Below are 14,352 nucleotides of genomic sequence, written 5' to 3' on the forward strand. Positions count from 1 at the left end.
GTTCGAGTTTAGCGCAGAATGACTACACCCATCGACACAACCAGGTAGTGCACTATCTTCATCAAAAGTTAGCTGTAAAGTATAATTTTAATAAAGGAAAGCTTTTACCATACTACAACTACAAGCCAAAACCCGTATTGGATAGTCCGACATCTAAAATCTATTTCGACCGCGCTATTCTTACTGACAAAACCATTCATTTTAATAGACCAGATATTACCCTCCTAAATAAAATCACAAAAACTGCTTATCTCATTGACGTCACCATACCCAACACACACAACATACAAAAATCAATAAGTGAAAAACTTCATAAATACACTGAGCTTAAAGAAGAAATTCTCCGAATATGGAATCTCAGGACTGTTTACATTATTCCAATAGTTTTGTCATGTACTGGAGTTATTCCAAAAAATCTACACCATAGCTTGAAACTTCTAGACTTACCTAAAAATACATTCATTACGATGCAAAAGGCAGTTATATTAAATACCTGCCGAATTGTGCGCAAATTTCTTAGCGACAGCGAAATTACTGGTACCGACAATTATATCTAATTTAATAACTGTCTAGGAACTCTTGGCTGTATAGCCCGCGCTCTTAGCAAAAACCCCAGAAAATGGGAGAAATAAAACAAACAAAGAAAAAATAATAATAAAAAAATTATGTCTAACTAGCTACGCCCCCAAAGAACAAAATCTTACATCACCATTAGATGATTAGACCTGCGAGGCAAGAAAACCATGTCTCTAGTTAAAGTCTAGATATTTTTGGAATTCAGGTATAAATAAATAAAATGAAATAAAATAAAAAAAATTTATTGACAAAAGATTTTACATTCTGAAATATTGAAGTCTCTGACTCCCAAACTAGGTAAAAACCTGTATGTCAGGAGTCAGGATATATATGAAATCATATAATATGAATGTTTCAGTATTCAAGTCGACGCAGTAGTTCAAGTTTACATTCTTAACACTTTACAGCAAGGTCACGGTTTCACCCGCGTGCCTCCGCTCCTGTTGGTCTTAGCGTGATGATATATAGCCTATAGCCTTCCTCGATGAATGGGCTATCTAACACCGAAAGAATTTTTCAAATCGGACCAGTAGTTAATGCGCGTTCAAACAAACAAACAAACTCTTCAGCTTTATACTATTAGTATAGATAATTGTTTGTACTATTCATTCTCTATAAATTCTTTGTTATTAGGTATAGGTACTTAACTTCTTCTAATTGTGCCTGTATTAAAATAAATGGCTTTTTGTTGATTTATATGCAAAGGAAATATCTAAACGTTCTGGAATTTTCCATTTCCACGCCGCAGACGTTGACATATTGGTACTATTAATATTTCTGAATAATTTAGCAAATTTAATGCATAATTTATGCAAAGCAAGCTATTGTGGGCACTTGATGTTGAACACGTGTTCTGCTGCTTCTTGACGTAGTAAAATATTCATAGGCGGGTCTACACAGAGCGAGCAGCCTCGCGAAGCAGCAGGGTTAAGGAGCTTTTGCACCAGAGATGTGCTGTGCTACGTTGCTGAAGGTGCGTTTGATCCAATCATATTCATTGAGGTCAATGGATGGAAATGGATTCCATTATGATACGTTATTATATGGAAGAATGCGTGCTATGGATGTGTGCTGAGGCTGGTTACGAGTGGTGTATGATGTAACGATTGTCCGTGCCGTTTGTCTTAGCGACATTCTAACACTGCTGCTTCTTGATTATTTTAATTACGTCAAGAAGCCCCATGAATATATTGCTCGGACAATTGGCAGAGGGGCGTCCACACTGATAAAGCTGCTTCGTGCAATTGCTTCGCGAGGCTGCTCGCTCTGTGTAGACCCGCCTTATTTCTAGCTCAAAATTAGAGAAGATTTGTAGGCAACCCTATTTCGATTGAAATAATGAAATGGGTGGAGCAACCCTAATTCTTTATAAGTAGCTTTTTGAAACTTTGAGAGCAATTCTTGCTTTGCAAAGTAGATTTCGATTTTCAATTTAATATTATCAGACATTCGCCAGTGAGAGGCCGGTATCGGCGTGTTTCGCAACAGATAGAAGACGAAAAGGCAACAATTATAATATTTCTCCAACGGTCAACACCTATAATAATAACATTAAGGTGTCATAAACACAATTTGACCTAATTTGCATGAAATAATTAGGTTGCGAAAAACAAAGTATTTCAATTATAACTATAATTATATATTACTAAAGTAATCTATAACTATAACTATTTCTTATCTATTTTTCTTACCTCTGATCGATATGATGGACGAATAATCAAAAAACAAACCGTTTAATATAATTTATTAATATCACTATTTGCTATCAGTTAAAAGTTTAGTTCTAAATGAGCAGTATCAAGTTAAACGCAAATAATACCACGAAAGTAGTATATTCAATTAGTACGTGAAACCAGATAATGCCTGTGTTGTTTATGTTTCACCTGAGGTTTAATTTCAGTAACTCAAACACAACTCAATATTAGTTTAAACTCAACATCTGTTTAAATTCAGTTTACATGCTAAAAGTGGTTTAGATCGCGAAGGTGTTATTTTATATTTGATATTTAAGTCCAGCATTCACTACGCGCATTCTCGAGTAAGGTTTTAGTATATAATTTAATTGGTTTTAGACAAAGCGGGCGAAGCCGCGGGAGGAGCTAGTATAAGATAAACACAAACACTCTAATTTTATGAGCGAATTGACTATATCAATATTTGTTCCACTCGCAAATACATATAAATTTAAATTTAAACATATAAATTACAAATTACTATCCCGTATGATTGAACAGACATAACTTACAAATGTTTATTATAATACGATTTTATGAGCATACAATTATGTTGGGTCAGCTGAATTCGAATAACATTAATATATTGGAAATAGTATCGTATTCAAAGCTTTGATGAACGAAATAATAAATGAACAGATATTATCTTTTCATACGAATAAAATTTTATGAATATTGTATTTTCGTGATAGGTAAATTTTTATTGAGCTTTGACATAGAATATTTTTACATTTGCATCAAATGTTCAATCTAGTGCTTATTTTTTTTTTAATATTTAAATTAAATAATAAATAGTATTGTAGGTGCTGTGCTGACGCAGGATTTTCGGTCGCGTCGCACATTCACATAGCGTCGCCCCCCAGTTGTCCCGTAACTCTCGCCACCGACCCACGTATTGTAGTTAATAAAATTATATAGTATATTTTTGTGTAATTTAGAAGAAATATAAAATTTAATTGGCCGCTATCTTTAATTTCATCTCCCTACACACAGCTACACTAAATTGGTGACCCCGACGTGATCTCGATCGACGTGATATATCGACGTGAGTGTGTAGTAGGGAGAATAAATATTCAAAATTAATATATAATAATATATATATATACGGACAACTCAAGAAGAAACTACAGGGCGGTGGCAGCGGTAAAATTTAAATAAATAAAATTTAATAACACATAAAATCTACATAATAAAAATTAAATATCACCATGGAACCCGTTAAAGAAGAATTTGCAAGTTTATCGTCAATCTCCATTACGTCCCGCATCCCAGATTTTTGGAAGAAATCGCCGAAGATATGGTTTATTCAAACGGAAGCAGTTTTATCGCCACAGAAAATGTCAGATGAAGCGAAATACCAAATAGTAATTTCTAAATTAACGCCAGAAGTAATCAAACAAGTCACAGACATTTTAATTAGCCCGCCGGAGACCGGAAAATACGAAAAATTAAAAAGAAGATTATTACAAATTTTTGAAGAATCGGAAGATCGACAAATAAAAAAATTAATTGGCGAAATGGAATTGGGTGATCAAAAACCGTCACAATTAATGAGGAAAATGCAAGATTTGGCGCGTGGACGAGTAACAACAGAAACACTTCTAGTTTTATGGCAAAATTTATTACCGCCGGCAATAAGAGCTGTGTTAGCCGTTTCCGAGAGTAAAAGTGAAGATATTTTGGCATCAATTGCAGATAAAGTTATGGAGAGTATGACACCCTTAAACTCGGTATCAACAGTTCAACAGTCCAGTTTAAGCAACAGTCCAGAAAATAATTTGATTGGTGAGATAGAAAAATTAAGTAATCGACTGAGAAGATTGGAAACAAGAAATAATACACAAAATTTTAGAACGAGGTCACGATCCAGGTCAAGAGGTAGATTTCAACATAATCAAAGGCATAATTCCAATTGGCTTTGTAAATATCATTACAAATATAAAAACAAAGCGACGAAATGTGTGAAACCGTGCAACTGGAAACCTAGTCAGCGTGAGAGACCAGCGGAAAACTAGCATCGGTGCAGCCAGCGACGGGTGCCTGCGACCGAGTCTACATAAATAACCGTCTCAGTGTTTTGGACAAAAATTCAGGACTAAACTTTTTAGTAGATAGTGGTGCAAATGTGTCCGTCATCCCGCGTAGTGTGGTGTATGGTAAGGTTTATGCAGAAGGTAATAAATATAAATTATTTGCTGCTAATGGAACGGAAATTAAAACATATGGTATTCATTTTTTGTCTCTAGATTTGGGTCTGAGACGACCGTTCCGTTGGATTTTTATATTAGCGGATGTTAAGCAACCAATTATTGGTGCGGATTTCTTAGCTAATCATAAATTATTAATTGATTTAAACGGACGTAGATTGATTGATCAAGTAACTAATTTGAGTACTAAGGGAAATATCTCAAATTCTACTGTGCCCACTTTAAAAACTATTATGGAATGTCCATATTCCGATTTATTGAATAAATTTCCTGATTTAACTAAACCTATTTCTTACAAAGAGACGCCAAAACACGATGTTTGTCACTATATCGAGACGACAGGACCGCCGGTGCATGCGAGAGCGAGGCAGCTTCCTCCTGACAGGTACGTAAAGGCTAAAAATGAATTTATTGTTATGCAAGAGTTAGGGATTTGTAGACCGAGTAGTAGTTCTTGGGCAAGTCCACTACATATAGTACCCAAAAAAGATGGTAATATTAGGCCTTGCGGTGATTATAGACGTTTAAATGCTATTACGAAACCAGATCGTTATCCAGTACCACGTTTACATGATTTTACATATATTTTGGGTAATAAGAAAATTTTCTCTAAATTAGATATTAATAGAGCCTATAATTCTGTGCCGGTTGCAGAAAATGACATAAAAAAGACAGCAGTTATTACACCTTTTGGTTTATTTGAATTTATGCGTATGCCGTTTGGTTTGCGAAATGCTGCGCAAACTTTCCAACGTTTCATGCAAGAAACAGTTTTAAAAGGTTTAGATTTCTTATTTATTTTTATCGATGACGTCATTATCAGTTCAGAATCAGAAATTCAGCATAGAGAACATTTAGAGCAAGTTTTTGAACGTTTTAATCAATTCGGTATAACTATCAATTTTTCAAAATGTAGTTTTGGTCAGCAAAAATTAGAATTTTTAGGTTATGAAGTTTCTACCGAGGGCATTAAGCCGCTCGAAGACAAGGTTAAAGCAATTTTAGATTTTCCTAAGCCTAGTACTATAGAAGAACTTAGAAGATTTTTAGGCATGTTAAATTTTTATAGATCTCATATTCCTCACTCGGCTGAACATCAGTCAGAGTTAAATAAATATCTTGGTAGTGCGAAACGGAAAGATAAAAGTAAAATTAATTGGAATAAATTAGCAGAGCAAAATTTTGAACAATGTAAGATAGATTTGAAAAATGCAGTTTTGTTGACATATCCTTCCTTAGATTCTCCATTGTCTCTTATGACTGACGCTTCAGACACGTGTATAGGTGCAGTTTTACAACAAAAAATTAACAATATTTGGCAACCTTTAGGATATTTTTCACGTAAACTTACGGAAGCTCAGCGTAAATACAGTACCTATGATAGAGAATTATTAGCGATATATTTATCAATTATTCATTTTCGCAACATGGTTGAAGGCCGTGAATTAATAGTTTATACAGATCATAAACCACTTTGTTTTGCATTTAGTAAAATAGGTACAAATAGGGAAACTGCTCGAAGAACTAGGCAAATTATGTTTATTAGTGAGTTTTGTACAGATATTCGTCATGTAACAGGTAGGGAAAATATAGTCGCTGACACGTTATCGAGAATTGAAACAATAACATGTCCCACCGTGTTAGATTTCGCAGAGCTCGCCCAAGCGCAGGAAACGGATGAACAACTTGCAGAAATGCGACACCGGTCAAACGCAAACAGTCAATTTACACTTAAGCGTGTTGCAATGTTCGATTGTAATAAACAAATTTATTGTGAAACATCCACAGATAGAATTCGACCATATTTACCTAAACAATTTCGACGTTTAGCTTTTGATGCTGTGCATAATTTAAGTCACTAAAAAATTAGTAACTGATAGATATTTTTGGCCAGAAATGAATAAGGATATAGGAATTTGGTCTAAAACGTGTATTAAGTGCCAGAGAGCTAAAGTCTCAAAACATACTGTATCCGATTTAGGAAGTTTTCAAAACGGCACGAACCGTTTTGAGCATATACATATTGATCTTGTAGGGCCATTGCCAATTTCATCAGAAGGGTTTAGATATTGTCTAACAATCATAGACAGGTACACCAAGTGGCCCGAGGCTTTTCCTTTAAAAGAAATTACTGCGGAGACTGTGGCAAAGGTGTTGTATGAGGGTTGGATTTGTAGGTTCGGTTGTCCCCTTAGGCTTACAAGTGACCAAGGTCGACAATTCGAAAGTAGTTTATTTAGGCAACTTATGTTATTAATGGGAATACAAAAGTTGCGGACCACCCCATATCATCCACAGAGTAACGGTGCAGTAGAGCGTTGGCATAGATCTTTGAAAGCAGCGCTTATGGCTCGTTTAAATTGTAATTCTTGGGTTGATGAGCTAGCAACAGTATTGTTAGGGTTACGCACAACTGTTAAATTAGACACAGGCGTAACTGCAGCTCAAATGATTTATGGTAGTAATATAAGGCTGCCTGGTGATTTTTATGACACAAGTAATATAAAACCGTGTGACGAACATAGTTATGTTGATAAATTGAGGTCGATTATACACAGTATGAAACCTGTATCTAGAATTAATAAATTACCGTGTAAAATGTTCATTCATAAAGATTTAATTGATTGCGAGTATGTATTTTTAAGAAATGACACCGTACGGAAACCATTACAACCGCCGTATGATGGGCCATATCGTGTCATTAGTAGAAAGGCATACGTTTTACCTGATGATAATAATATTGTGACTAAGTTCACAGGTAAGTCTGTTAATATGAGTGATAGTAAAATTAATGATTCACTACATACACAAAAGGTAATTAAAAAGGTAAAGTTTGAAACAGACAAATCCAGCTGTAAAAATTATGTTACACGATCAGGGCGAATACGAAAAACGCCAAGTAAATTTATGTTTTAATCATGTACATAGCCATTGTTATTACAATTTATGCAAAGTTGCAAATTGCATGTTGTTGTTTTAGGTCACGTAATTCTTTGAATTTAAAGAATGGTTATATTGAAATATTTTATTCAACATTTTTATTTTCGAACTATATACATTTTATACAATTATTTTTCTATATACAATATTTTACAATTTTACTATGGGATTAAATCAAACCAAGGAAAGTGTTGTCATTAACGAAAGTATTTCCAATGTTTCAAAGCTGGAAAATAAAATTAATATATTTGGAATCATAATAATTTTCATTGCAGTTATATTAAAAAATATTATGTAAGTTGTATTTCTTGTGTGTTATAAAATTTTAATGATGACGTTTCATACATTGCATTGTTATTGTATCGTCATAGTGTAAGAGACGGGAACAAATTTTAATTATATTTTCGTATATGATTTTATTTGCATGTTAATTTACTAGGTACATGATACCTTAATATTATACATTGCGTATTTTTTATTAATACTGTTACTTTACATTATAATGTTTGTGTGTATGTAATGTTATGTTGTTCGATCGTAGGACTTTATTAGATTGTATTGTTGGCAAATGGCCGCAATGATGCCAAGAGAGGACATCATAACGTTACATCAAACACCATGGCTGCAGACTATAGTAATTTTATATTATGTTAAGTAATTTTTAAAATAAATGTTCGTGTGTTTATAAAAATGTTTCACCGACTCTTGAACTAATCTTGTATTATGTTTCACATTGTTATTTTTTGTCTGTCAGCAGAATTGTTAGGGTTCGTTGTGCGAGTTAGTAATATAAATAAAGATAATTTAATTTGATTTTGTTTAAAAATGTTCCACATTTTTTTTTGAAAAGGGGGGAATATTGTAGGTGCTGTGCTGACGCAGGATTTTCGGTCGCGTCGCACATTCACATAGCGTCGCCCCCCAGTTGTCCCGTAACTCTCGCCACCGACCCACGTATTGTAGTTAATAAAATTATATAGTATATTTTTGTGTAATTTAGAAGAAATATAAAATTTAATTGGCCGCTATCTTTAATTTCATCTCCCTACACACAGCTACACTAAAGTATAAATGCCAAAATATTATATCAATTAGATACGGTCTATACAAATATATAGATCCTTTGAAGTTAAGTAAAGTTGCCGTTATTAAAATATAAGAATAAGAATAATAATAGAAGTATATAAGAATTCGATACATGAAGACCACGCAATCAAAGCAGCGGTCAAAGCTAGTAACATCATAAAACCAAAATACATTCTTATAAAACCAAATCATCAATGATGAATATCGTCTTTAAATCCATTGATTGATTTATGTGGTAATACAAGTTAAAAATAGTAAAACATAGTATTATGGGTTGGACGAAAATAAGTATTGTTTGTGAGTCATCTTTTAAACATGAATAGGATGTTACTAAAAGCACCGGATTCGACTTTATAGTTTTGACACAGAATACCTACATAATAGTAGCTAAACGCTACAGAACGGACACTCTCCGCCTCCCGCCAAAATTAAACACTTACCTCCCCCGCACGATCAGACATAAAATGGTCCATATTTTTCTACAGGGACGATACGCAACGAAGATTGACAACATTAATCAAATTGACTTAAAGTAATTTTATTATTTTGGATTTGTGATTATCGTTTTTCGTAGAAAATGGTTAGATATTGTTGTGCTGTTTACGGATGTATTTCATCAGAAAAACGCGAATTTTTTTTTACGCTAGTCAAAAATGTGCCAACCATAAAGCGTTAACACACACATTTGCAGTCTCTACAGTGTGACTGTCAAAACGATAATTTTGTATGGAGTGTCCGGGGTGTGGTTTTGAGTAGATGAACTGTCAAAATTTTAATTATACGCATCACATTATATTGAAGAAAAGAAAAGGAATGATGATAGTTTTGTTGCATGGTCCAAGAAAAAACGTAAAATTTTTAATGGTAAGAAATTTAACTTTACTTTTTATAGCCTTAGGTACATTCTTTTTAAGCTAAGGTTATGCAGATGAAGATGAATTTCTATAGGTATTTATTTTAACAAAAAAAAAGAGCGAGCACACGTGTCAGAAGTGAAACTTCTTTGGCGAGATTCAAAGATATCAAAATCGTCGTCTTACTCCAATTTTACTCCATGAGAAGACGGAATTGTCATGACTCGGCCTTGAAATTGTACTCTCAACGCGCCTAAAGAAGTTTCACTTCAAAAACAGCTAAAACATTTTATTGTATTGGCGTTATAAATAAATATTAACAGTTTAACTATTCAGGTTATTTACAAGTGGTGCGAATGACAAACAAACACAGAGATTACTGAAATGAAATATTTGATAAAACGAAATATTGCAAGTGAGATTACGGACAGATAATATATCTGTTTAATCAATCACACGTATTAATTTTATGTGACATTTGTGCAATTTATTATGTTAATAAAAGTTATTTGATTTTTTTGTGAATCACCAGCAATGTTATAAAAAAGTTGCTGGCTGACAATTTATCTCATTATTATGGGATATTGTGTAAAATTCAAACGTAAAATTGACTTGTTTTTAATAAAGCTCTTGATTTGATTGACAGTAAACACTGTCGGCTCTACTCTGTGTAGTAGAAATTACTGAAACTAGACCGGTGGTAAATGGTTAATGATCTTTAAGACTAACATAGTACTTACCTATGTATATTTTATCCTCTACTAGCGGTCCGCCCCGGCTTCGCCCGTGGTACATATTTACGTTTTCTCTACATAAAAAACATCCTCGTACTTCAAGGAATATAATAAAAAAAGAATTTTCGAAATCGGTTCAGCCGTTCTCGAGTTATGCGCTTACCAACACATTTTGCGATTCATTTTTATATATGGGTGATTATACAAAAATGGGGTAACTTTTGAGGATATTTTGTTTACTATATTTTTTATATCAGATTGTTACAAATTAGGGTGTATATGATAGCTAATCTAATGAATATATTGTTCCAAATCGGGCCAGCCAGTTTTTTAAGTAGATTGTAAGATATTTTAAATTTTCTGGAATTGGCCTCCAGGGGACTGACGAGGCTAACATGGTACTGATAAAAAACATAATTTTGTAATATTCTTAAAGAAATTGAATGAAAATTACTACAAATCTCTCAGTTTTAATAATGGCACATGTCTTTTAAGTATTAAAATCACTAAGTTACGTTTAAAAATGATAATTTACGTTTAAAAATGATAATTGTGATACTGGGAAAAAACAATGTCTCAAGTTTCAAAACAGCCTTCTGACATTTAACGCTACGTGAATATTCTTACTCTCTTACTTAACTTTTTCTACTTTGACTTAGTTTTACTTGATATTTCAAGTAATTCACAAACAATAGAAACAAAAAAACGGCCAAGTGCGAGTTGGAGTCCTAAAAAACCTATTTTTTATTATGTTTGTAACTAAAAATTTACACTTTTAGCAATTTTTCCTTATCTGTGTTATAAGACGTTGCTATTTACAAGTAGAAGTAAACTATATAGCAGTTTATAGTAGACTGTATACACGGCAAGCATCCTGTGTGTTTTTTTATTCCCTTGCGAATATTGAATTTTGCGGAAATTTGCAGTATTAACGGATTGAGGTATCTTTTGATTGCGTTGCGTTATAAGTTTGATTTTTTTACAGCCCCAAGGGTTCTTAATCTTGAGTATCCAATATAAATTTCAGATTGATACCTCCACGCGTTCCAAAAAAAACGTCTTAACAGACAAACGGACAACAAAGTGATCCTATAAGGGTTCTGTTTTTTCCTTTTGAGGTTCGGAGCCCTAAAAATCTACCAATATTTTTATGTTAAAAGTACTAATTATAGTAAAATTAAAAACCAAAGTCTCGAATGAAAGTCTCATCTGAGTTTTCATAAGAGCCCCTTGACATTTTTATAATGTTATTAAGTATATTAATTAACTTTTATGTTATTTTGAGGTAATTTTACTTCACAGTAATATACGTATACGTATTTATCTGATAAATATAAAAAGCTATGCCCTGAAAGCATCAAAATCAATAATTAAAATAAAATAAGATATTTTTTAATAAAATTATTACATAGTAGTTTGTTTCAATAGCTCTTTTCTTTGCTACTCTTTCTTAAATGTTTCTTCCCTAGTCAAATTCTGGTTCTTTTAGCGTGGCGCAGGATGTTTTAAACTGAAATATAAAATAGAAATGCTTATACCAATAGCAATCAAGATAAAAGTTCTCAAAAACGACAGAATCATTAGTACTATGGGGTCGCGTCAGTCCTCTGGCACGATATCTGACAAAGGACTGATGCCAGCGGATTGATGAAAAGGGACTTAATATGAGGTTATAATCACAAATTATGTTTTTTTGCCTAATTTCTAATATCAACAAACTATATTTTTACAAATCATAGTTAACCATTTATAAATGAAAATAAAAATCGGATTAACAATAAAATAACGACTCACCATAGGACTGAAATGTTGACTGGCGCAGCAAGATTTTAGAGGACAAACACAACCCTAGCGCTGGTACAGTTATGACGGCCGTCAAAATATGCGGTGCACAAGTAACTTCATTACCAACATTAATACTTAGACTGGGATTTGACCTCGACTTGGTGATATTTAGCGAGAATTACGAATTTAAAAAACACACAACGGACTGACTAGTGAAAACGATGACAAAGTTTAATTTTATTTTTTAAATAAAATGGAAAACATTGCGTTATGAAAGTTGTAGTATATAATACTATGTACATCAAAGATTGTAGTGAATTAGTAAGTTTTCTTAAATCGATGATAATGTTTAAACGATAGTCACTTGATTGTTGGTTTTCGGAGTTGTGACATGCCAAAGTACTGACGTTTGAGGTATTAATTTATTTTTTTTATTCATTTGTATTTTTAATAAAGAAGTGAAATTGAGTGACCAAATAAAGGACGCTTCATTGTTTTAAAATATATTGTTATTTGAATAAAATATAATAAGACTTTGTTTAAATTGGCTGATGACATCGAGTTACCCCATTTTTGTATAATCACCCATATAAGATAATATAAACTCATGCTCTCCCTCCTTCAATATGGTCTTCAAATTTATGTATTTAATCTCTGCTCTGAGATTAACAAACACAACATCATCGTAATTAATTGTTATATCCTAACCCTTAAACCTACCTTTATTATCTATGTTATACATAATTAATTATTTAATATCTCATAGCGAACTAGTTTTCCGCCCACGGCTTTGTCCTTTAGTTAAAGCAAAACCCGTGTAGTTCCCGTTCCAGTAGGATTATCGGGATAAAATCTATCCTACGTCCTTTGTCATGTCTCAAACTATCTCTGTCTCAAATATGATTCAAATCGGTACACTGGTTAAGGCGTGAAAAACAGGCAGACACACAAACAGTTAGAGCTACTTTCGTATTTATAATATTAGAAGGTAGTTCAAAATAATTTCAAGGTGATTAGAAACATGTCAAAATTAATCACATGAGATTAATTGAAAGTGTAGTTAATCGATATTTCTAACTAGTTCGGGTCCTTCATTAAAATGGATAGAGCGGATCAAACTTTTAGAAACTCCAAGTATTAATAGTGATGAGAACGTATATTGCTAGTTTGAAATTTTTGTATCGAATAATATTATGAAAATTGCAATTTTGTTTATTTTATAATATTAGAGCGATTTGAAAAAACGAAACGAAAAGGTACTTAGTTTAATTTCGCGACATTTTCTCGAACATAACGTTATATTACCACCCAAGCAAATAAATACAATACAATTTAACAAAAATAATAACACGAAATACATTGGGTAAGTGTATACCCGTGACAGGGAACTGACACGACTAGAGAGAGAAATCAGACAGAGGACTGACACCTATACATGAGCATGGAGTCAACTACCGAGATTTATCCAGAGATGTAATCGCAATATTATCTTGTAGTATATTCTTAGTTCATATTCTTACACTGTACAGGTATATTAAGAAGAGCTGGAACGTCAACACATTTACACATTGCACATGTTAGGCCGGGAGATACTGACACAAAATTTCGGGTCATTTGTAACAGGATGGCGGTCTAGAGGGGTCTTAGTACGCAATGACAAAAAGAAAAATGATGGTCAGGACGCTGGTACCGGCGGACTAGTCGCGTGGGCGTTAGTTACACTCGTCGGATAAATAGCGAAAGTCCAACGATTTGTAACACAAAAATTTTAGAATTTACCGATAGCCCTTAAAAAAGATGTAGGCGGTAGTGTCATGCCATACTTTGACGATGTGACTTACAGTCCGCCATACCGACGTGAATGCGTTGATTTAAAAAAAAACAATTCAACCATTTGTACCGGGCTAACTTTTGCACAGGTAACCATCGTCGTGCAGCCATTTACTAAAATCGCCATGCCATACTTTTCGGACGATTCCAAATGGTCGCCATACCGCGGAAAATCTGCAAATTTTTGAATTTTTTTTCTCGCCAAACGATTTGTACCACCCTACATTTTTTTTTTCAACAACTCCTGAATGATTATAAATAGAAGTGTGATAATGCCATACCTGTGGGAGGTGACGAATGTGTATAAGATTGTATTGTAATTGATTTCTATTTTTTTTGATTCTTATTGTAAGATTTTATTCGTAGTTTGAACGATTTGTAGCAGTATGGCACTAATTTTTCCCTCTATTAAAAGTATGGCAAATATAATAATGGTCACGTTGCATCATATACTTTCCAAAAATGCCGTACTGGTACAAATCGCCAATTCTTTTCATTTTTTTTTACGTCTTGGCTTAAGTCTTACAATCCGCCCCATGTTTGCATTCTGCGATATTTTTTTCTAGGTAGAATTGTATACAAACAAACAGAATATAATGATCCCATA

The 14,352-nt window shown here is 33.2% G+C and overlaps 2 protein-coding genes across 2 annotated transcripts in view; one reads left to right on the forward strand and one right to left on the reverse strand.

Moving 5' to 3' along the window:
• The window catches only part of AstA-R1 (allatostatin A receptor 1), a 152,294-nt gene that overhangs the window by 22,959 nt on the left and 114,983 nt on the right, over positions 1–14,352 (reverse strand). The gene's annotated exons all lie outside the window — the stretch shown is intronic.
• Positions 3,451–4,382, forward strand: LOC149486267 (uncharacterized). Its single transcript, XM_089697783.1, has one exon. The coding sequence runs from the start codon at positions 3,518–3,520 to the stop codon at positions 4,322–4,324; it is 807 nt and encodes a 268-aa protein (XP_089553909.1). The 5' UTR covers positions 3,451–3,517; the 3' UTR covers positions 4,325–4,382.

Source organism: Colias philodice, chromosome 8, assembly GCF_061535455.1.
Source record: "Colias philodice isolate Cphi_HAF_F1 chromosome 8, ilColPhil1 Martin Lab GWU primary, whole genome shotgun sequence".
In the NCBI taxonomy this organism is placed as follows: Eukaryota; Metazoa; Arthropoda; class Insecta; order Lepidoptera; family Pieridae; genus Colias; species Colias philodice.